This window comes from Pituophis catenifer, unplaced genomic scaffold (genome assembly GCF_029215685.1).
Source record: "Pituophis catenifer annectens isolate HBS135680 unplaced genomic scaffold, rPitCat1.0.hap2 SCAF_7, whole genome shotgun sequence".
Classification (NCBI taxonomy): Eukaryota; Metazoa; Chordata; class Lepidosauria; order Squamata; family Colubridae; genus Pituophis; species Pituophis catenifer.
The window spans coordinates 1993207-2014495 of NW_027256887.1; the positions used below are offsets into that span (position 1 = coordinate 1993207).

At 42.4% G+C, this 21289-nt stretch overlaps 1 protein-coding gene across 3 annotated transcripts in view; it reads left to right on the plus strand.

Annotated features, from left to right (window-relative positions):
- The window catches only part of BEND7 (BEN domain containing 7), a 36843-nt gene extending 16909 nt beyond the window's left edge, over window positions 1-19934 (plus strand). Inside the window, exons 3-9 of one of the 3 annotated variants that reach the window (XM_070946816.1) lie at window positions 1848-2153; window positions 4836-4976; window positions 6024-6289; window positions 10410-10635; window positions 13796-13915; window positions 18162-18212; window positions 19417-19934. In XM_070946816.1, the coding sequence (XP_070802917.1) occupies window positions 1848-2153; window positions 4836-4976; window positions 6024-6289; window positions 10410-10635; window positions 13796-13915; window positions 18162-18212; window positions 19417-19460 (1154 nt within the window). In that variant the 3' untranslated portion in view covers window positions 19461-19934. The remainder of the gene's footprint in view (window positions 1-1847; window positions 2154-4835; window positions 4977-6023; window positions 6290-10409; window positions 10636-13795; window positions 13916-18161; window positions 18213-19416) is intronic. The other 2 variants (XM_070946818.1, XM_070946817.1) reach the window with 2 other exon arrangements.
- Window positions 19935-21289: the final 1355 nt, after the last annotated feature.

Sequence of the window (21289 nt, forward strand, 5' to 3'; positions counted from 1 at the left end):
TGATCATAAATAAAATTAATACTTAAATGAGGCCGGGGACGTAATTGTTTTTAAATGGGCCATTTTGTAGCTTTTTTTTTTCCTTTTTTCTTTTTTACATTAATGCATGAAAGGCCTTGGACGGATGCTGTGTTCTGGACATTAAATAAAATGTGGTTTTCTTTCCCCTTCTATTAAATTTGCTTTACCTCCTCATTTGATGCACCACCCCTGCTACCTACCCAGTTACCGCTGAGTCTTCTGCAAATTAATACCCATATTTTCTTAATTTTAACTAGAATACAAGCACAGGGAGATCTCTGTCAGTTCTTGGAACAAGAGCAGGCTTCTGCTTTTGGAGAAATGAAATGAATCTGGTTTTCTTGGAAATACTGCAGAGAATAAATGGCAGGGAAGGGTTTTCAAATTTGCATTCAGAGAGTCCTTGATTTACAACCGTAATTCAGCCCAGAATTAAAATCAGAAATTGTGCTGGTTGTTAAGCGGCTTGTCCCATGACTGATCCAGTTTTAAGACCGTCGTTAAGCAAAGCCCTTGTCTACAACGGGTGATTTTTGCCAGAAAGCAGGAATAAACACCCACCTTGGCGTAAACGACTTGACCAATTGATCGCCGGCCACTGCAAACCTGTGTAAATGTGGACCGGTGACGAAGGGCGCAAAATGTGATCACGCGACTGCGAGGGATCGGCCGTCAGAATTTCTAAATCTGAGTCATATGTACCTATTTTGGGGCAGTCTTTTGCCATTTCAAATGGTCACTAATGGTGACTGGTCGTAAGTGAAGGACATTCTTACCGGTGTGTCCAGTGGTGTACAGGTAATCCTTGGCTAACAACAGTTTATTTAATGGCTGTTTGAAGTTCCAACGGCACTGAAAAAAGTGACTTACGACCATTTTTCACACTTACGACCTTTGTAGCATCCCCATGGTCACGTGATCAAAATCTGAATGCTTGGCAACTGGCAGGTGTTTATGACGGTTGATTCGCTTTATGACCAGTGACCCACTTTACCGCCATTGTAAAACCGGTTGCAAAATTGAGTCTGGCCTCCTAACGCCTCGACTTATGACCCCAACGACTTACCATTGAAATTCCAGGCTCCTTTGCGGTCGTACGTCGACGACTATCTTCATATGTATATAAAACCCTTTTTCTATGGGATAGAGCAAAAAAAGAAAAAAAAAAGCCATTTGAGATGTATTAAAAACAGGAAGTTCTCAGCTTACGACTACAATTGAGCCACGAATTCATGCTGCCAAGTGAGACATTTGTTAAATGAGTTTTGCCCCATTTTACGACCTTTCTTGCCACAGTTGTTAAGTGAGACATTGTAGCTGGTAAATTAGTAACCCGGTTGTTAAGTGAATTGGGCTTCCCCGTTGACTTTGCTTGTGAGAAGGTCACAAAAGGAGATCACAGGACTCCGGGACACTGCGACCGTCATACATGTGAGTCGGTTGTCAAGCATCTGAACCAGGGGTGGGTTTTACTTACCTTTACTACTGGTTCATAAGGGGGTCGCGCGTGCAAGCGCACTTCTGCACATGCACCAAAGCTCCCTGATGACATCGGGGTCGGTGGGCGGAGCCTCCCTCCGGTTTTACTACCGGTTCTTGAGAACCGGTCCGAAATGGGGGCAACCCACCACTGATCTGAACGTAAACCACATGACCACGGGGATGCTCCGATGTTCGTAAGTGTGAAAAATGCTGATCAGTCATTTTTTTCGGCGATGTGGTAACTTCAAATGGTCATTAAGCGAACTGTTGTACGTCGAGGACCGCCTGTAGAGCAATGTTGTCGTGTTCCCCGATTTACAGTCGTGTTTTTGGTTTGATTCTAGGCGATGAAAGCCAGGAGATTAAAAAACAGATCACGGGGATGAGAAGGCTGCTGAACGACAGCGTGGGGCGGATCTATCAGCGAGCTGAAAAAGAAGGAGAAAAATTGAAGGAAGAAGAAGTCCAAGAGTTGGAGCTGGCTTGGACTCCGCGTCTGAACCCTCCCGCGGACGCCCCTGGACACCTCCAGCCATTGCCGAGCGGGGCCTGGAACGAATTGTCTGCCCAGACCGGACACTATTCAGGACAGTACGGTACCCGCTCCAAAACCTCCTTCCAGAACCAGGCCAGAACCGTGGGCGCGAACGGTACGATATAGATCTAAGTTTTCTACCTGTAAACCACCATTGATCGGAGTTTTCATTATGCCGAGTTCCTGGGTCACCAAGGAAGACGAAATCCTTGGTCTGGAGTTGGTAATATGAAAACTCCCAAGCTTTTTTTTTCCCCGTACGTGACATAGTCCTCGAATTATGACCAAAGATTGAGCCCAACATTTCTGTTGTTAAGGGAGGCGTTTGTTAAAGGGCCCGTTTTACGACCTCGCTCGCCACAGTTGTGAAGTGAAGTTGGTACCTGTACAGCTGACTTGTTGACTGGGAGTGGCGTAGTGGCCTAGAGGTGGAGCTCTCGTTTCACAATCAGGAGGCTGTGAGTTCGATCCTAGGTAGAGGCAGATATTTCTCTCTCTGGGCACAATGAGAATATATCTACTGAACAAAACTCCACACTGGCAACAAGAAGGGCATCCGGCCATTAAAACACTCTGATAGCTCCATTCAGTTGCCCAGACTCCACCCCGCGAGGGATTATGGGGTCATTAAATGAAGATGATGATGATGATGATAGCTGACTTGTTGACTGAAACAACCTATGAGGATCAAAGATAGAGGGAATATTATGAGATGCTCCAGGGGGTTGTATGAACCTCATCATGGTGCATTGAAAAGCTAGAGATGATGGCTCTGATGATGCAAGTGGTCCTTCTCTGAACATTAAAAAGTCTTTCCAACTTTGCAAAGTCGCAGCTGCCACTTTGAATTCCACAATCTCCATCCTGGCAGATGCCACTTGAAGGGCCAGGATGGAGTCCAGTTTATATTGGTTTCTCTTTATGACGAGAGAGAGGCCTTACTGTCCTTGCTTCTTGAATTAAATATCTAATTGCATGTATCGGTGCCTTTAAAAAAATTTAATATACAGGGGAACCTCAACGTACAACCCCAATTGAGATCAACTTATGTTGCTAAACGAGACAGCTGTTGAGTTTTGCCCCATTTTACGACTTTTCTGGCCAGAATCGTTTAATGAATCAGTGCCATGAAGTTTGTAAAACGGTTGTTAAGTGAATCATTGAAGTTGTTAAATTAGTCACACGGTTGTTAAGTGAATCTGGTTTCCCCGTTGACTTTGCTGGTCAGAAGGTCGCAAAAGGGGATCACGTGACCCAGGGAGGCTGCAACCGTCATAAATATGAGTCAGTTGCCAAGCATCTGAATTTTTGATCACGTGGCCATGGGGACAGGCTGCAACGGTCGTAAGTGTGAAAAATGGTCCTTTTTCCAGTGGCGTTGTAACTTTGGTCGCTAAACGAACCGTTGTAAGTCAAGGACTGCCTGCATTATTTTTATTGTCATTAATGATAAACTAGATACCACAATAACGTGAAGTTGATGTAATGCAGTCCGCTCTAATCTTCCGAAGATTATTATTTTTTTTTAAAAAAAACAGAGTTCATAAATATGTATGATGTTAACAGAGCCCTGCTTTTGATTTAAAATATTAGCAGTTTTCTTTCCTTATTTTTTTTTCTCCTATTTATTGTACATAAAGGAGATTTACATGAGTAATTTCTGCCGATGCTAATGGGAATGATAATGTAATTCTCCTGTGCCCCACTGGGAAAATGAACGTTTCATTTATGTATTTTTCCTCTTTGGGGGGGGGGGGCGGTTTGGAGCTTCACACCCTCATTAGGAATGCATTATATTTGCTGCAGAAAAAATGAAAAAAATTAATTTCAGCATATTTGGCTTTGTGCAAATGTGGCCACCGTCCTCATCAGAATATTAAGGAGCAGGAAGGATCAATACGGATCATTTTGGGTTACAATTTTATGGGGGACCTTGAATTTCTATTGCTAAGTTAAGCAGTTCTTAAGTAAAACCTTGCGTAACTGCACCACTTAGCAACAGCCGTCACAACTGTGGATAAGCAGGAACCGTGCAGTCGTTAAGTGAGGACCTCATAGCAAGAGCACTTAGACTTATACAAGTAGTCCTCCACGTACGACCACGATGGAGCCAGGAATGTCTGTTGCCAAGTGAGAAATGTGTTAAGTGAGTTTTGTCCCTTGTTACGAATTCTCTCGCCACGTTTGTTAAATGGATCACTGCAGTGGATAAGTTAGTAAGACCGTTGTTAAGCGGATCTTGTCTGATGGTCGCAAAAGGGGATCGCGTAACCCAGGGACGCCGTAACCATCATAAATATGAATCAATTGCCAAGCGTCTAATTTTGACATAACGGTCGTTAAGTGTGAAAAATGGTCCTAATTCCCTTTTCTCAGTGTCCTTGTAACTTCGAGCGGTTGCTAAACGAACCGTTGTAACTCGAGAACTGCCTGTATTATGTCATATTCTCAAAAGCCAGACAAGCGAGGGCTGCTCGTGTAAAGGAAGTGTGGCTGCGACTTCCGTTGTGCTCCCCACGAACTCCGCTCCACAATGCAAAGGCAGTGCTTCCATGGGTCTCCTCTGCGAGCTGCGTCGCAGCACTCCGTTGCGTGCTTCCATGGGTCTCTTCTGCGTGTTTACACAATTCGGAGAGGAAGGCAATAAACCCAGGCCTGTCACAGAGTCACGCCGGAAATATTTAATTTCAGGGTTTGGGCTTCCCGGCTGCGAGTAGCGGCAGCTTTCCAGAAGCCCGTGGAGACGTTGCGTAGGGAAAAGAGGGCTAACGCTGTGAATTCCTTTCATTTTTTTCAGGAGAAATCCCAGCGGCCAATGCCGCTGCTGCCTCCTCCTCTTCTTCCGGATCAAACTGTTGCACTTGCAATTGTCAGCCTGCTCTGCAGGCCATTCTTCAGGAGCTGAAGACCATGAGGAAGATCATGCAGATCCAAGCCGGTAGGACAATCGGTCGTTCAAACCAACACACAAACCGTGTGGGATATTTTCAGACCGTCTCTCTCTCTCTCTCTCTCTCTCTCTCTCTCTCTCTCTCTCTCTCTCTCTCTCTCTCAGTTTACGGGGTTAGCCTCAAAGAAAACATCTCTGGAGATTTTCCCAAAAGTGCCTTTTTTTCCCCTCAAGAGGCAACTGGACTTTCTTGGTTTTTCTTTGAAGAGGTTTTCCTTCTCATCCGAGAAGCTTCTTCAGCTCTGAGTTGATTTGAACTGAACTGAAGAACTGAGGAAGCTTCTGGGATGAGAAGCAAAACCTCTTCAAGGAAAAACAAAGTCCAGCTGCCTTTTTTGGGGGAAAAAGCACCTTTGGGGCCTCAAAGAAAATGCTTATTAAAGAAAAGTAGGGGTGGGGTTTTTTTTTTCTTTTTATTGAGCACGTGTGTTTATCGCTGGCAGTCCTCAATTTACGACCACAAATTCTGACCGTTCATCAGTTTTGCTTGCCTTTGGTTCCACAGAAGACATATTGCTTTCCTTAGATCACTTGGCAACTTAGAAGGTATGTTGAGTTGAACTCCCAGAATTCCCCAGCCAGGGGAATTCTGGGAGTTGAAGTCCACAGGTTGACGTCCACAGTTGCCAAGGTTGGACATCCTTATGGACTAGGTTCATCCCAAGCATCAAGTCACAAAGCAGCTCAGTACAATTTGACTTAGAGCAGGGGTGTCCGACTTTGGCAATTTTAGGAGCTGTGGACTTCAACTCCCAGAATTCCCCCAGCTGGGGAATTCTGGGAGTTGAAGTCCACCGATCTTAAAATCGGCAAGGTTGAAAAACATCGCTTTAGATGTTCTTTCGACATCTTTACTCGTGGAGATGCTTGCACAGATCGCTCCCTGTATATCCCCATCCTTGTTTCCTTCCGGGAATCTGTGGAACTCGTTGGGTGGAGGTGAGTTTTGAGGGGTTAATGACGGTGCAGAGATGGGAAGCAAAATTTGTCATCTGATAAACTAATTTCACAAGCTTCTAATCTCTGTTTTTTCAGCAGCTGCCCAGAACCGACAACAGCCTCCGGTTCCTCTGGCTACCTTGCAGAAATCCACAGTCTCAAGGAAGAGGAATAAAAAGAAAAAAGCGGCCCCAAAGACTGTTGAACCCCTTACTGTGAAACAGAAATCCGGCGCTGTGGAGAACGACAGAAAGTTACCTGCGAATTCGAACAGGTTGAGCATGGAAGGGGCCGATTCCTCCTTGAAAACGGACCCGCCGGTTTCAGGATTCGGCATCGTGCTCGAATCTTCCTCTTCAGATGTAAGTGGACAAGATGCGATCGATTGCAGGCAATCCTTGACTTACAACGGTCTGTTTAGCGACTGTTCAAAATTACAATGGCATGGAAAAAAGTGACTTAGGATCGTTTTTTTCACACTTACAACTGTAGGAGCCTCCCCATGCTCGCGTGATCAAAATTGAGGCGCTTGGCAATTGATTCATATTTATGACGGTCGCAGTATCCCGGGGTCAGGTGATCCCTTTTTACGACCTTCTGACGAGCAAATGACAAGGGGGAAGGCAGATTGCACTTAACATCTGTGTTACTAATTTAATAACTGCAGTGATTCACTTAGCAACGGTAGCAAGAAAGCTCGTGAAATGGGGTAAAACTCACTTGACGAACGTTTCACTTAGGAACTTTGGGCTCACTTGTGGTCGTAAGTCGAGGACTATCTGTATTGAAAATGTTCTATTGTTGATTAAAAATCATCATCATCTTCATCATCATCTTCACGACAATTCTGGCCCAGTGTCCTACATTTTCCTAACAATTCTTAGAATAACGTTACTCCTAAGGGACATTTCATTAATCCATCAGACGGAACATCAAAGCTAATTTTATATATAAAGTTTATTGTCATTGTACGTATATACACAGTCTACCCATACAACGAAATTCACTTTACACCCAGAGACCAAGCCCAACACACATAACAATCCCCAAACACACTCCCACCCACCACAAATTCCCCACCCCTAAAACACCCAAACATCCACACAGCAGACCAAGTAATGCTGTCCAACAGCTCACTGATGGTTGCCCTTTAGTTCATTGTTGAGTGCAATTATAGCTCTGGGATAAAAACTATTCAGAAGACGTGTGGTCTGAGTTTTAATTGTTCTGTATCTTCTGCCAGAAGGCAACAGTCCAAAAAGACTGTAAGCAGGATGGGAAGAGTCTCTGAGAAGGTTATGCAACTTCCTCAAACAGCGAGATTGGGATGCACTGGGTGACTTTGGGCCAATCACCAGGAGACAGGGAGTTCTAGTTCCGCCTTAGGTGTGGGAGCCAGCTGGGTGACTTTGTAAGTGGAGAACTAGACATAGTTTTGCAAGGGGACTATGAGAGCTGGAAAAAGCGGTATTTGATAATTTTTTTCTCTTTGGAATCAGACATTTGTCAAACAATGGTCTGTGAAGGCAAAAAAGTGGCTTCGGAGCTTTTGTTGGAGACGAGGTTGGCAAAGTTCACCGTGGAGGAAGAAGCCGAGCGTTCATTTCTTCAATGGACTTTTTTTTTTTTCATTTCGAGAAGACAGTTTCCAATTTCCTAAGTGTGCCCAGATCACGGAACCTAATTAAATTCGGTATCAGTGATCATAAAAGAAAGGAATTGTGTAGAGGATACAGTGCCTTTCTATGGAGAAGTGTAAACTAATAATGCAAAAGAAGGAGCAGTCTGTTAATTCACTTACACGGAGGCCAGCTATGCCTGGTAATCAGATTAGTATCTCATACCCCTAAGATCCGCATCACGGTCCATAGTAAAGGACTTGATGCATTTTTTTTATTTTTATTTTTTTTGGTGCTGCTGGTCCTGTAATTAAAATTAAAATGTCTGGAAGGAGGAGGGGATCGGAAACTTCTCCTTTAGTTATACGACTTAGTCTGAATTTTGTTTTAATTTTGGTCTTCGGTTTGATCAGAATTTCGAACAAGCAGGCTCCCTTTTTTGAAGCACATTGATGCAAAATTGAAGTCTGGTTGAAATCTTGGCTCTCTTGTGACTTTTTGGATTGTTTAAAAATAAATTTTAATCGGGTATTTATTAAAGCACGGTGTTAAAAATATAATTTCGGCTACAAATGGACATTTCTCAATGAAGATGTCAGAAGTGCTATGATGTTTGTTTTGGTTTAATCTCAAGAATTCAGCCTTATGGGAATTTGAGTCCAGCATCCGATGGACAATTCTCCTTCTAAATATATGTTCTGTTTGTTTCAATGAAAGGCAAATAATATGTCAAACTGGCAAAGAAAATATCTGCTAATCAATTACAACATTTTATAAATGCTTAGGGTTAATTCTAATTGGTGGTTTACTCATTTTAGCCCAACGAAGTTGAACAAATATTAGTGTTAATTATGTACACAATTGCCTTGATTATTTTCTGTTATCAAACTCTGTTTAACTGTAAAGCCATACTTGGAGAATGGACATGAGAAGCTCAATTGGGTACTGATTGCTTGCAATTGAGGGATAACTCCCCGCTAAAGGAATCCGGAATAAATCAGCATTTTATTTTATGTGACTGGAATACAAACGGATTCATTTAGGAAACATACACCAAGAAAATTGCAGATCACTTTAATTGGCTCTCTAATTGAAGCCTGATCTTCCTGTGCAGAACCTTGATGATGAAACTTATTTCAATCTTTTTCTAAAATAAGATTTTTGACAGATTGATAGTCCTGCTTTTTTCAGGATAATTGTTGTGGCGATGTGATCGTCTGCTGGTTAGAAACTGCGTTATAGAAGATAATGGGTGCTCGTTATAGAATATTTTATTCTGAATTCTGACACTGCCTTGGAATTCACCAATTACGCTGCTGTTTTTATCCTGGTTTTGGTCTGCCAGGCTGGAGGCCGAAGTGACTAGCCTAATCTCAGATCAAATCTGCAAAATTTACAACTGACGTTTGCCTCGGAGTTAATTGGCTGATTATTAATAGACAGAGAAAGGGACGGTTAACAATCCAGGGCTTTGTGTGAGTCTCTCTCCGGTTAAGTGTGTGTGGTTGTGTCTCATGGGCAAATGGTACTTTTGCTGGAAAGTTGTGACTTCCAAACTTGCCCGTTGTTTGTTTACTGGATAACTGTGTTGTCAGCTGAGAAATTCACTTCCAGCCATCACAAATCCCAGCATCTACAGTAAGTAGGGTTTGCAGTAACTTAAGGTCAACTAGTCCTGGTACAGGAAACCCTTCACTTACAACCAAAATTGAGCCCAAAATTTCCATTGCTAGGCGAGATATTTCTTAAGCTTTGCCCCATTCTACAATCTTCCTTGCCACCGTTGTTAAGCGAATCACTGCAATTGTTAAGTAAGTCATATGGCGGTGAAGCGAATCTGGCTTTCCCCTGGACTTTGCTTGTCAGAAGGGTCGCAAAAGGGGATCACGTGACCCCGGACACTGCGACCGTCATAAATATGAGTCAGTTGCCAAGCGTCTGGATTTTGATCACGTGACCATCGGGAGGCTGCAATGGTCGTAAGTGTGAAAAATGGACATAGGTCACTTTTTTCAATGCCGTTGTAATTTCGAATGGTCACTAAATGAATGGATGTAAATTGAAGATTATCTGTAAACATATAAGCATGCCGATAATCATCTGCTTGAATGATAAGATATAAGATAATATCGATGCTTGATTGATGTTACAGTATAGTTAGGCCATGTGTAACGGACAGAAATTGTGATTTTAATATACATTTTGTCTGTTATTTATTATTTTATTCTAGAATTTTTAACTGGATATTCCTTGACTGTTTTTATTTGTTCTGGTTTCTGGTCTTTCACTTTTAAGAAACTTGATTTGGTATAAGATATATGATAACCTTTATTGTCACTTTTTTCTATGAACACACTGGCACACACTAAAAAATGAAACTCTGATACCCGCTCTCAAAAGAAAATAAATATAGAAGCACACACAGACACATTCTTTCTATCTATCTATCTATCTATCTATCTATCTATCTATCTATCCATCCATCCATCCATCCATCCATCCAGCCATCCATCCACACACAAACACATAAATATATATATATATATATTAACCACAGTCCATTTTGAATACATAGCAAAAAAAAAAAAAGAGTCTTGAGAGTTAACAAGATTTTCCCTGGTTCTTAACATTTATTAACGATAATAATCTGTTGACCTGATAGGGAATGTATTATTTCCCACTCACATTTTAAATGGAGGATGAACACTGTCAATCCAATGAATGAAAACTCTTCTGGCGCCACTTTAATATATTTGTGTCGGTGCATAATTCCGTCTGTATTTGTGCCAACTTGTTTTGCCCGCAGAATGATGACGTTGGTAATCCTACCTTGTTATTCCCTTTTTTCCCTTTCTTCTGATAGCCAGAAGTACAGCTCGCTGAAGGTTTTGACGTTTTTATGCCTAAATCACAACTGGACTCTATCTTAGCAAATTACACTCGCTCAGGAAGTCTCCTCTTTCGAAAACTGGTGTGTGCGTTTTTTGACGACAAGACGTTGGCCAACTCTCTGCCGAATGGCAAAAGGAAAAGGGGGCTCAATGACAACCGGAAAGGATTAGACCAAAATATTGTGGGTGCAATAAAAGGTATTTATATTTCCCTACTTTTATATACCCTTCCTTTTCAAAAGTCTTCTAAACAAGGGGCTGTTTCGCGTCTGGGGACAAGACACAGGTAGCCCTGTCAGCACAATTGAGCCCCACATTTTATAGCTAAGCGAGACAGCTGTTATGTGAGCTTTGCTCCATTGTACGACTTTTCTTGCCACCGTTGTTAAGCGCATCGCTGTGGTCATTAAGTTAGTAGCATGGTCGTTAAATGGATCTGGTTTCCCCATGGACTTGGCTGGTCAGAGGGTCCCCAAAGGGGATCATGTGATCCCTGGGACGCTGCAACCATCATAAATATGAGCCTATTGCCATAATTTACAATCATAAGTCAAAGAATACATACACACACACACACACCATATATATCTCAAATATGTATCTGAATCAGTTTTCAGTCCCTTCCAGCTGCCAACCTCCCTCAAGTGGCACCAGTAGGCACCGTTCTGAGAAGAAGACTCCTTTTATTGACTTGACGGTGCCACCCAAGCGATGGGGCCTGAGGAAGCCTTCTTGGCTTCAGCAGGGACTCCCCTAGACAGGAGTAGGAAACGATGCCGTGGTGGGACTCCGCTCTGCCTGGCTCCATTCACCCAAGTTGACTTCAGAAAGCTGTTCTTCAAGAGACTGTAGGCCCATTTATTTCTTCTGCTGGCTCCATCGGCCTTCGATCTCATTAAGAATCAGAAGGTCTTGTTCTCCACTTGGCATTATGAGAGGCCTTCCGGAAGATCTGGCCCCAAACTTTGCACTGCTCTTTCCCGCGAGCCCAGATGGAGCAGGTTGTGCCCCATAAATCAGTTAGAGGGGCAGTGTAAAGACTTTTTTGGTGATATAGTTCTTTTCATTTCCAGTTTCCCTGTGGTGCATCTGGAGAGGAGCCTTGTTTTACTACTGGAGAGCTCATCAGCAAAGAGGATGCTAATAAGGCCATTAAAAGCATTGTGGTTGAGTGGAGTTTTTGACGTCAAACCTGGCCTGCCTTCCAAACTGATTTTTCCCCCCACATATTTTTATCCTCTGCTGTTTCTGTTAACCCTTCTTGTCTCTGTTCCTTGCCTCAAATACATCCTTTAGTCAGATCTCAACTCCAGAGCTCTGGTCTAAAACTTATTTTCTAAGATGTCCTTAAAGTTCCCTCCAGATACAATTGTGAAATAATAGGGTTGCATATCTTTCCACACCTCCTCCTTCCAAAAATGGGGGGGGGACCTCAAACCTGGCTAAATCCACATGCGTGATGTGACTCCTGCCCAAACAACCTGAGTTCTGGTCCTCAAAGATCAAAAACAGGCTCATTCCTGCTCAGTCCAGTTCTTCTTAAACAACTATGTTAGATAGTTTGCTGTAGCTCATGTTTTGCTCCGTTTCTGAAATGCTCCTTAATTAAGGAAATGTACTGGCCTCTGACTTCCTAAAACATTGAAACGTACCCGTAAGCCAAAGAAAGGAATTGTTGGTCTGTTGGTCGGTGACATCATTCATCATTCTCTCTTTTTTTTTCATTTTTTTCGGATGTCTTTTCCAAGTGGATCCTTGGTGCTCTCTGAGGTTGGAGGTTTTCTTGCAGACATTTCATGACCCAACTAGGGAACATCATCCGTACTAGAAGGGAGGGGGGTTTGCAAAGTGGAAGAGAAGGAGAGGAGAAAGACTGTGGGGTCCTTGATTTAGTGGCTATCATGCAGATGTTTCATAACCCAGCTAGGAAACCTCATTAGCGAACCCCATTCCTTCTAGCACGGATGAAGTTACCTATTTGGGTCATGAAACGTCTGCAAGAAAACCACCAAGGGTGGAGGATTCATTCTCTGAGCTTGTGGGTTACTTTCTGAAGGCTAGATAACATCTTCAGGGGAATTTAGGAAATGTCAGCATATAAGGACTTTGTGTGGTCAGTGGGTCTTGTGATGGGAAGGTCACATCAGGTGAGGATCAGGTGTGGGTCGCATCAAGTGAGGGTCTCATTTGAAGTGAGGGTCTCACTTGCTGCAACCCACACCTGACCCATCACAAGACCCTCACCTGATGTGACCTCCCCATCACAAGACCTTCACTTCTGACCCACACCTGACCCATGATAAGACCCATGACAACACTCTCACTTGACACAGCCAAACCTGACCCATCACAAGAGCTACTGACCACACGAAGCCCTTATAAGCAAAACAACATCAACACTGACCTCCTCTCAACGCCACTGAAGACGTGACGTAGCCTGGTAATGAAACGTTTGGCAACCAACCCACAAGCTCGGAGGTCGAACCTCCATCCACATTCTACCCCCCGAGCTACAGAAATTCGCCCCCAACGCAAAACCCCCCAAGTGGTCAGAGAGCACCAAGGACCCCACAGTTCAACCTGGAGCTGCCGAGGGCCGAAGCCCACACCTCTTAAAAGTTTCTCTTCTTCTCCAAGTGAAAGTTCAAAACTTCTCCTGCCTCTGATGACTTCCTCTTCCTCCAGAGCTTCTTCTCAATTTACATGTCTGTAAAAACAGGATGTGAGAAGCGGTGGGGGGAGAGCAGAGTCGGAGGGCATCGCCTTAGAAGAGATGTTTTGTCTCTGTTTGCTGGGAATCATTGGAAGCAGTCCTTTGTATTTATATTTTATATTTTAGGAAATTTATGTTCGCACATGGCGACTCAAGGCGGCTTACAAGAATATAAAAACCTCGTATATAAAACAATAAAACTAATAACTGATTGATTTACAACAGTTCATTTAGTGACGGTTCGAAGTTACAACAGCCCTGAAAAAAGGGACTGGTCATTTTATTTCATACTTATGACCATTGCAGCATCTCCATGGCCATGTGGTTTATATTCGGATGCTGAACAACTGACTCATATTTATGACGGTTCGCAGTGTCCCACGATCCCCTTTTGCGACCTTCTGATCAGCAAAGTCCACGGGGAAGCCAGATTCGCTTAACAACCGTGTGACTAACTTAACAACTGCAGTGATTCGCTTAACAGCTCTGGCAAGAAAAGTTGGTAAAACGGGGCCAAACTCACAACAAATGTCTCGCTGAGCAACAGCAATGTTGGGTTCAATTGTCGTAAGTCGAGGACTACCTGTCTTGTTCTGTTCTGCTTCCTCAATTTCATTTTTGTTTGTTTGTTTCCCCCCGTTGCAGTTTTCACAGAAAAATACTGCACTGTAAACCACGTGGATAAACTTCCCGGCCCGAGGGACTGGGTCCAAATTCTGCAGGATCAAATCAAGCTGGCCAGAAGACGGTTGAAAAGAGGATCGGGTGAGTGAGAAGAAGCACGGAGGGAAGGAAGGAAGGAAGGAAGGAAGGAAGGAAGGAAGGAAGGAAGGAAGGAAGGCAAGAAGAAGCCTGAGGATCCTATCATTGTTGTGACCCAGGCCCAAGTAGTCAGTATTAAATACAAACAGTTCCAAAACAAACAGACTTTATGAGAACAGCTGAGAATTAACTCATTCTCAGCGTAGTCCAAACTAATTCAAAACAAATTCTTCATAACACAATTCTTCTGCTTTATCACCAACCTTGGTCTAATTAGGCAACCTGCCAAAGGCTTTTCTTGGCAAAAGTTCAGAAGCAGAAGACGCCGACAAGAAATAAATGCAGCAAGACAAGAAACAAATCTATCAACATTGTTTTCCGACAAAGAGCCCAAGAGCCGTTGCTCTTCTTTTAAGCCTTATGGGAGGGGCCAATCATCTCCTGGCCTTACTCCTGAGTTGTCCTCTCTGCTTGAGCTGCTCCTGCCTTCTGGCAGCTCTTCTCATATGTGCACTAGGAAGAGGCTCCTCCTGTTCCTCTGCCTCTCTGCTGTCAGCCTCTGGAGGCTCTGGAGTCAGCGCATCACTCCCCAATGGCCCTGGCTCCATCTCTGCCTCTGACGCAGAGCCCTCATCCGGGCCTTCCCCAGCCTCCAGGACTGGCCCCTGTTCTACCTCAGCCTCATCGCTGTCCAACTCCGCTGCCAGCTCTACAGGCTGCGGGCGGACCACAACAATCGCAAAGTTTGAGGAAGGGGGAGTTTAGGTTCCTAAACACGGGTTATGCCTAGATGATCTTTGTCCTTCCTCATCTTCTTCCTTTCCTCCATACTCTCAGTCTGAAGTGAAGGCAAGAATCACCTGGATCCAAAAGTTCTCCTTTTGAGGATAATTCAGTGGTTTTCTGGGATTGCTTTCCATGGGCGTGAATCTGAATTATCCTATGGGGTGGACTGAGAGAGCTGTCATACTCTTCATGTACAGTCCCCTTTTTTCAATGCTGTGATAACCTTGGATGGTCACTAAACGACCTGTTGTAAGCCGAGGACTATACAACAGTTCGTTTAGTCACTGTTCGAAGTTACAACGGGGCTGAAAAAAGTGACTCATGATCATTTTTCACACTTATGACCATTGCAGCATCCCTGTGATCACTTGATTTGCATTCGGATGCTTGAAAACTGACTCACATTTATGACGGTCGCAGTGCCCCAGGGGTCACCTGATCCCCTTTTGTGACCTTCTGACGAACAAAGTCAACGGGGAAGCCGGATTCACTTAACAACCGGGTTACTAATTTAAGAACTGCAATGTTTCACTTAACAAACGTGGTGACAAAGGTTGTAAAATGGAGCAGAACTCACTTAAGAAATGTTTTGCTTAGCAACAGAAATTTTGGACTCCATTGTGGTCATAAGTCGAGGACTACCTGTATTTTAAAAGTCTCAATATCCCAGCATCTGAACTGGTGGGGTCTTATGCAGTGCAAAACGTGGCAGGCTACAAATTGGGGGTACGCTGGCTAGTTTCTGTCTCATCTCTAACTCCAAAATTCTAGCAGATAATAATGAGGCTACGGAGCATTTAAGATTTTTTTTTTTTTAATTTAAAAATGCATTCGGTGCCCTTTGAAGTTAATCTACCTCCAGGATTAATGTTCCCCAGGTAACATTTCAAAGCAAAATATACAAGTCCTCAAAAGAGCATCATTCGCATTTTTTTAAAAAAATATTTTTTCCCGTTCTTAAAAGAATAGGACACAAATGGAATTAAGTAATCCCTGCTACATTAACATTTCAAACAGCAGCAGCAGGAGGAAAGAGAATAAAAATGGTTTTTAAGCCCATCAAAAGACAGAATAACAGAGTTGGAAGGGACCTTGGAGGTCTTCTAGTCCAACCCCCTGCTCAGGCAGGAAACCCTACACCACTTCAGACAAATGGCTGTCCAGTCTCTTCTTAAAAACCTCCAGTGTTGGGACATTCACAACTAAGAAGAGATGTGTATAATCACAAGTTCACAGGTTCTCTCTGCTTTTACCCAAAGAATGGGAACGACATCGCAAAAGTTGTGTTGCAAATTCCATCCCTTCTGGGTTCACAGGTAGTCCTCGACTTACAGCAGTTCATTTAGTGACCATTCGAAGTTACAATGGCATTGAAAAAGGTCCTAAAATGAGGCAAAGCTCACTTAACAGACATCACGTTTAACAGCAGAAATGTTGGGCTCCATTGTGGTCATAAGTCGAGGACTATCTGCACTTAAAAGACAAAATGTCGCAGATGAAGGAGCGATTTAGCCGAGATGCCAGCCGGCTCTGCCTCTGCTGGCACCTCCAGAAGCATTTTAAGAATGAGAAGACAGGTGAGGACACGTTTGGATCAATCCTTAGAGAGAGAAAGGGATTTTTGCAGCTGGGCCTTTGCGGTGAAGGTTTTAAATGGAAAATAATCTCAACTGGGCTGAATCGCTATAAAACCAGTAGGGCGATTTATCATTGTTTCCGTTTTAAAACTGCAAAGGCCAGGGCTGTAAGGCAGAACAAGCAGCAACAGATGGAAACTCATCCAGGAGAAAAGCAACCTGGAGTTAAGGAGAAAATTCCTAACAGTGTGGACAATTAACCAGTGGAACAACTTGCCACCAGAAGTTATAGGGTGCTTCATCACTGGAGGCTTTTAAGAAGAGACTGGACAGCCATGTCTGAAATGATCTAGACTCTAGGGCAGTGTTTCTCAACCTTGGTAGCTTGAAGATGGGTGGACTTCAACTCCCAGAATCCCCCAGCCAGCTAGGGGATTCTCTAGGGTCTCCTGCTTAAGCAGGGGGTTGGACTAGAAGGTCTCCAAGGTCCCTTCCAGCTCTGATTGACTGATTGACTTTTCTGATGGCCCTAGAAACACCCCTGCCCTGATTTTTTGCTTTTGAAAAAGTACTTTGACTTTTCCGTGTTTTGCGTCGTTTTGACAAGCGGTGGTTAGTTATGGTCTGCTTTGTACCTTTGTTTTCGAAGTTTGGCCTTTTTCCTAGAATTCATTGCAGCAAAGAAAGGTTTGGCTGAGAAAAAAAAAATGTTATCAACAAAAGTGCACTGAAGTGGATTTTTGGAATGCCGCTTTAGGAATTTAAAGTCACATTTTCCACTTCGTATTCTTAATGCAGTGATGGTTTTTTTTAAAAAAATGTAATTAAAGTATTTTTATGTGGCTTGGCATTTTTCCTGCTCAGTTCAGTTATTGATTTACATCCGAAAAGGATTTCACCTATTCGTGTGTGTGTGCATTATGCAGCAGTAAAATCCTTTCCACTTTAAGGGACAAATTTAACTTTGCTTGAAGCAGTTCTGTTACCCAAATCCCCTTGAGCGGAAGTAATATAGGAGCAGTGTTTAAAAAAAAAAAACAGAGGTCAAGTTGGCAAGTGCACAACTGAAGCTCTGCCTTCTTCATACATGCATGAGGCTTTTTAACTTCACTGGATGACACATTTGGAAAAAAAAATACACAAAACTAAAGAAAGTACTAAAGTATTAAAACCAAAAACAACTGTGAAAAAGAAAAGGATTAATCATAATCAATAACCCCCAAAACAAAATTCTAAACAATCTAAGTTTATCACTTATATATCAAACGTTAAACAATATACAATATAACTGATGAGGTTACTTAGTTAGGTCATGAGATGTCTGCAAGAAAACAATCAAGCTCATAGGGCCCTATAGTCCTCCTCCTCCTCCCCCTCCTCTCAGCAAACCCCTCTCCCTTCCAGCACTGATGACATTACCTAGTTGGGTCATTAAATGTCTGCCAGAAAACAATGATGTTCAGAGAGCACCAAGGACCCCAGTTTTCTTTCTCCTCCTCCTCCTCCTCTGTACAAACCCTACCCCTTTCTAGCACTGATGCTGTTACCTACTTGGGTCATGAAACATCTCAGGCAAACCACCAAGCTCAGAGAGCACTGAAGACCCCACAGTTCAAACCTGAGCTAGAGAGGGTTGAAGTCAACTCATCTTATAGTTGCTGAGAAACACTTGAAGAGAACATCCATAATTCCCTGACCAGCTTGGTGAAGATGGTACCAGGGTGGTCTCTGAAAAAAAGGGGGAAAAAAACCCTAGACAACAGTTCAGCCTGTTTTTAAATAAACATCCATGTTACGTTTCATTTCTTTTCTGCATTTACTCTCTTTTAAACTCCCAAGTAAAATAGTGGTAAAATAATTATCTTTTCTTTGTTATCTGTCTTTAGCAGAAACGGCTGATGGTGATGAGAAACTGGACATTTCTCTGCTAGAGGCAGGTAAATGGCGCCAAGGTTTGTTTCCTTGTTTAATTTTGTTTAATGTGAGATATACTGTACCACTAACTGCCGGAACTGCTTGGCAGCTTAGCAAGAAAAACAAATTTAATATCAAGAACACTTAAAATAAACAATGGAAAACAAGTAAGCCCAAAAGCCTGTTAGAAAATAAGTTATTCTGAAGAGTTTTTAAAAAGGAAATAAAGAGGGAAGGCGTTCCTTGGCCTGGCAGCAGAAAAACGAAGAAAGGTTGCCGCCAGATGAGCTCTCAACAGTCCCTTGAGATCATCTCCAGGAGCAGAGAGGTTCATGGAGAAAGAGGTCCTCTCTCTCAGACCACCTGCAGCTGAGCCACGGGGGGCTTCAGAGCTAATGACCAGTCCAAGAAACCAACTGGATCAGATTACTGTGGCCTCTGGGTTTTTCCAAGAACAGACCCAACTGGTTTATAGATTAGATGCTTGCCAAGAATATGCCTCATATCAATACAGGAGAATATTAGTAGCTCAGGGTTGAAATGAGAGGTCTTTGGTGCTCTCTGAGCTTGGTGGTTTTCTTGAGGACGTTTCATGACCCAACTAGGGAACATCATCAGTGCTAGAAGGGAGTGGGTTCTATTATAAATAAACAGAGCGCAAACCATTTGCGAAATTCAAATTTTGTTTACTACCGGTTCTGTGGGCATGGCTTGGTAGGTGTGGTGTGGCTTGGTGGGTGTGGCTTGGTGGGTTTGGCAGGGGAAAATACTGCAAAATCTCCATTCCCACCCCACTCCAGGGGAAGGATATTGCAAAATCTCCATTCTCGACCCACTCTGGGGCCAGCCAGAGGTGGTATTTGCCAGTTCTCCGAACTACTCAAAATTTCTGCTACCGGTTCTCCAGAACCTGTCAGAACCTGCTGGATTTCACCCCGGCGCAAACCCCACTTCCTTCTAGCAATTATGATGTTATTTACTTGGGTAATAAACATCCGCAAGAAAATCATCAAGCTCAGAGAGCACCAAGGATCCTATAGTCCTCCTTCTCCTCCTCCTCCCTTTCTGCAAACCCTACCTCCTTCTAGCCCTGATGATGTTACCTAGTTGGGTCATGAAACGTCTGCAAGAAAACCACCAAGCTCGGAGAGCACCAAGCAACTCTCAACAGGCATCATAATTATAGTTGTTTAAAATGCTAATTTTCAACTTTTAACTCTTTTTCAGGTACCCTCCTTGAAGCCACACCTTCTGCGCCAGTGTTTCATTAGCATATTCAAACCTTGGTTTGAGATGATGCCAGCAACCTTTCTAGATTACTTCACTATCTGTGCTTTCCTGTTTCATGATCTCCGATCAATTTTTTTCCCCATGCTTTTCTAACGTGGATAATAATTAAGCGACAAATCACTTTTCCTTTGGATTTAATCAAGATAACTAGATTTGTTCGTAGAGAGGCTCTAGTGCAATTAGTCTGGTAACCAATGTGATAGGATGAATTTTGATTTTATGATGGCAGTTTCCCACATAAATATATGCGTGCTGGCTATTCTATTCTAATAGGAAAAAAGAGAAAGTCTCCTCTTAATCTTACAAAGAGCTCCTAACACCTCCATTTCATATAGAGTTTTTGGTGCAGAAGTCATGGGATCAAAAATAAAACTTTAGGACATTGAATGAATCTTAATTTAACTAGTTTCTAAATTGAGTTTTTCCTTCCATCCCCACAAAGTTAATTTTTACTCGGATAATTTTTTTTTTTTCCAGAAGCAGAATTGTTGTCATTGTATTTGACCATAAGATATTAATTAATATTACTTGCGATGTCACATTTAATCCAAATCAAATACTCCTTGGATGCATATAGGAGTGATAAATAATGTATTTTATTCCCTCTTTGATGAACTAAGAACCATCAACTTTATGCACTCAGATTCCATTCTCCTTTGTTTTGCTAATTTATGGGGATTAGGAATTGTGAGAACCTTTTGGAGGATACAATTTTGAGAAGATTCTTTCCACCTGCACATATTTCCCCTCTTTATTCCATCCCTTCAGAGCTGATAAGATATTTGGGGGTCTACGCTAATATTTCTCTTTTCAAATAAAAGCCGGCAGGAGTATGGCTAGCAACTCTCCACTAATCTTCAATACACTCCAATATCTCATAAACACCATCTGAATTTATTTGCATTTTTTGTTACTTCCATTATCTCCTACATTCTACATGAGAAGGTCTCCTCATACCTTAGATCAGAGTGTCCAACCTTGGCTGTTTTAAGACCTGTGGACAGCCAAGGTTGGACACCCGTTATACATGAAGGGTTAAATGCCACATACATGACAAATTCATTGATACCGTCGTAGACATCTCTAGCAGAATCTAATGGTGTGTTTAGGAATCCTCTTCTTCAGCTTGCTAAAATAATAATTTCTGCAGTTCAGTAATGTTTTTTATAAATTTTTAAACTTAATGCAGTACAAACCAATTTACCACTGAAACGTGGCTGTCTTTGCTCAATAACTTGATAAACCTGGGCTAGTGCTGTAGTCTGTAAGGATCCCACATCCTCTTTTTGAGGCCGATGGGGTTTTCTTCCACAAATGAAATTTCTTGGTCTTTTCCATAAATCTACAAACAAAGCGTACGTATTGTAACCATTAACCCACAATCAGCAGTCTTACGAATCTTTAAAAACAATTGTACTTGTGTTGACTTTAACTGTGACTACTATTAAAACTTTTTTCTGGGCGTCTTTTTTTATAGGTTTTATTAGGAAAAAAAAAATCATCCCATATTTAGGTAAAAGTCTCAATCTTATGTATATATGTTTTATTAATATGTACATATTTAGCTATTTTTTAAATTACGATGTTCTTAATAAAACCAACAAGGGACTAGTTGTGAAATGGTGCATTAAGATTGTGTCGTGTTATCAATCTCTGGGACTTTGTCAAGTTCAGCAAAATAATAATAATAATAATAAATTGGTCTAATTTAATCAGATTCATTATGCTTTTTTTCCACAGATTATTTTTTAAATTACTGTACGTGTTTCTAAACAACTATACCTCTGTCCGATTCCTTCATGTCAGTATC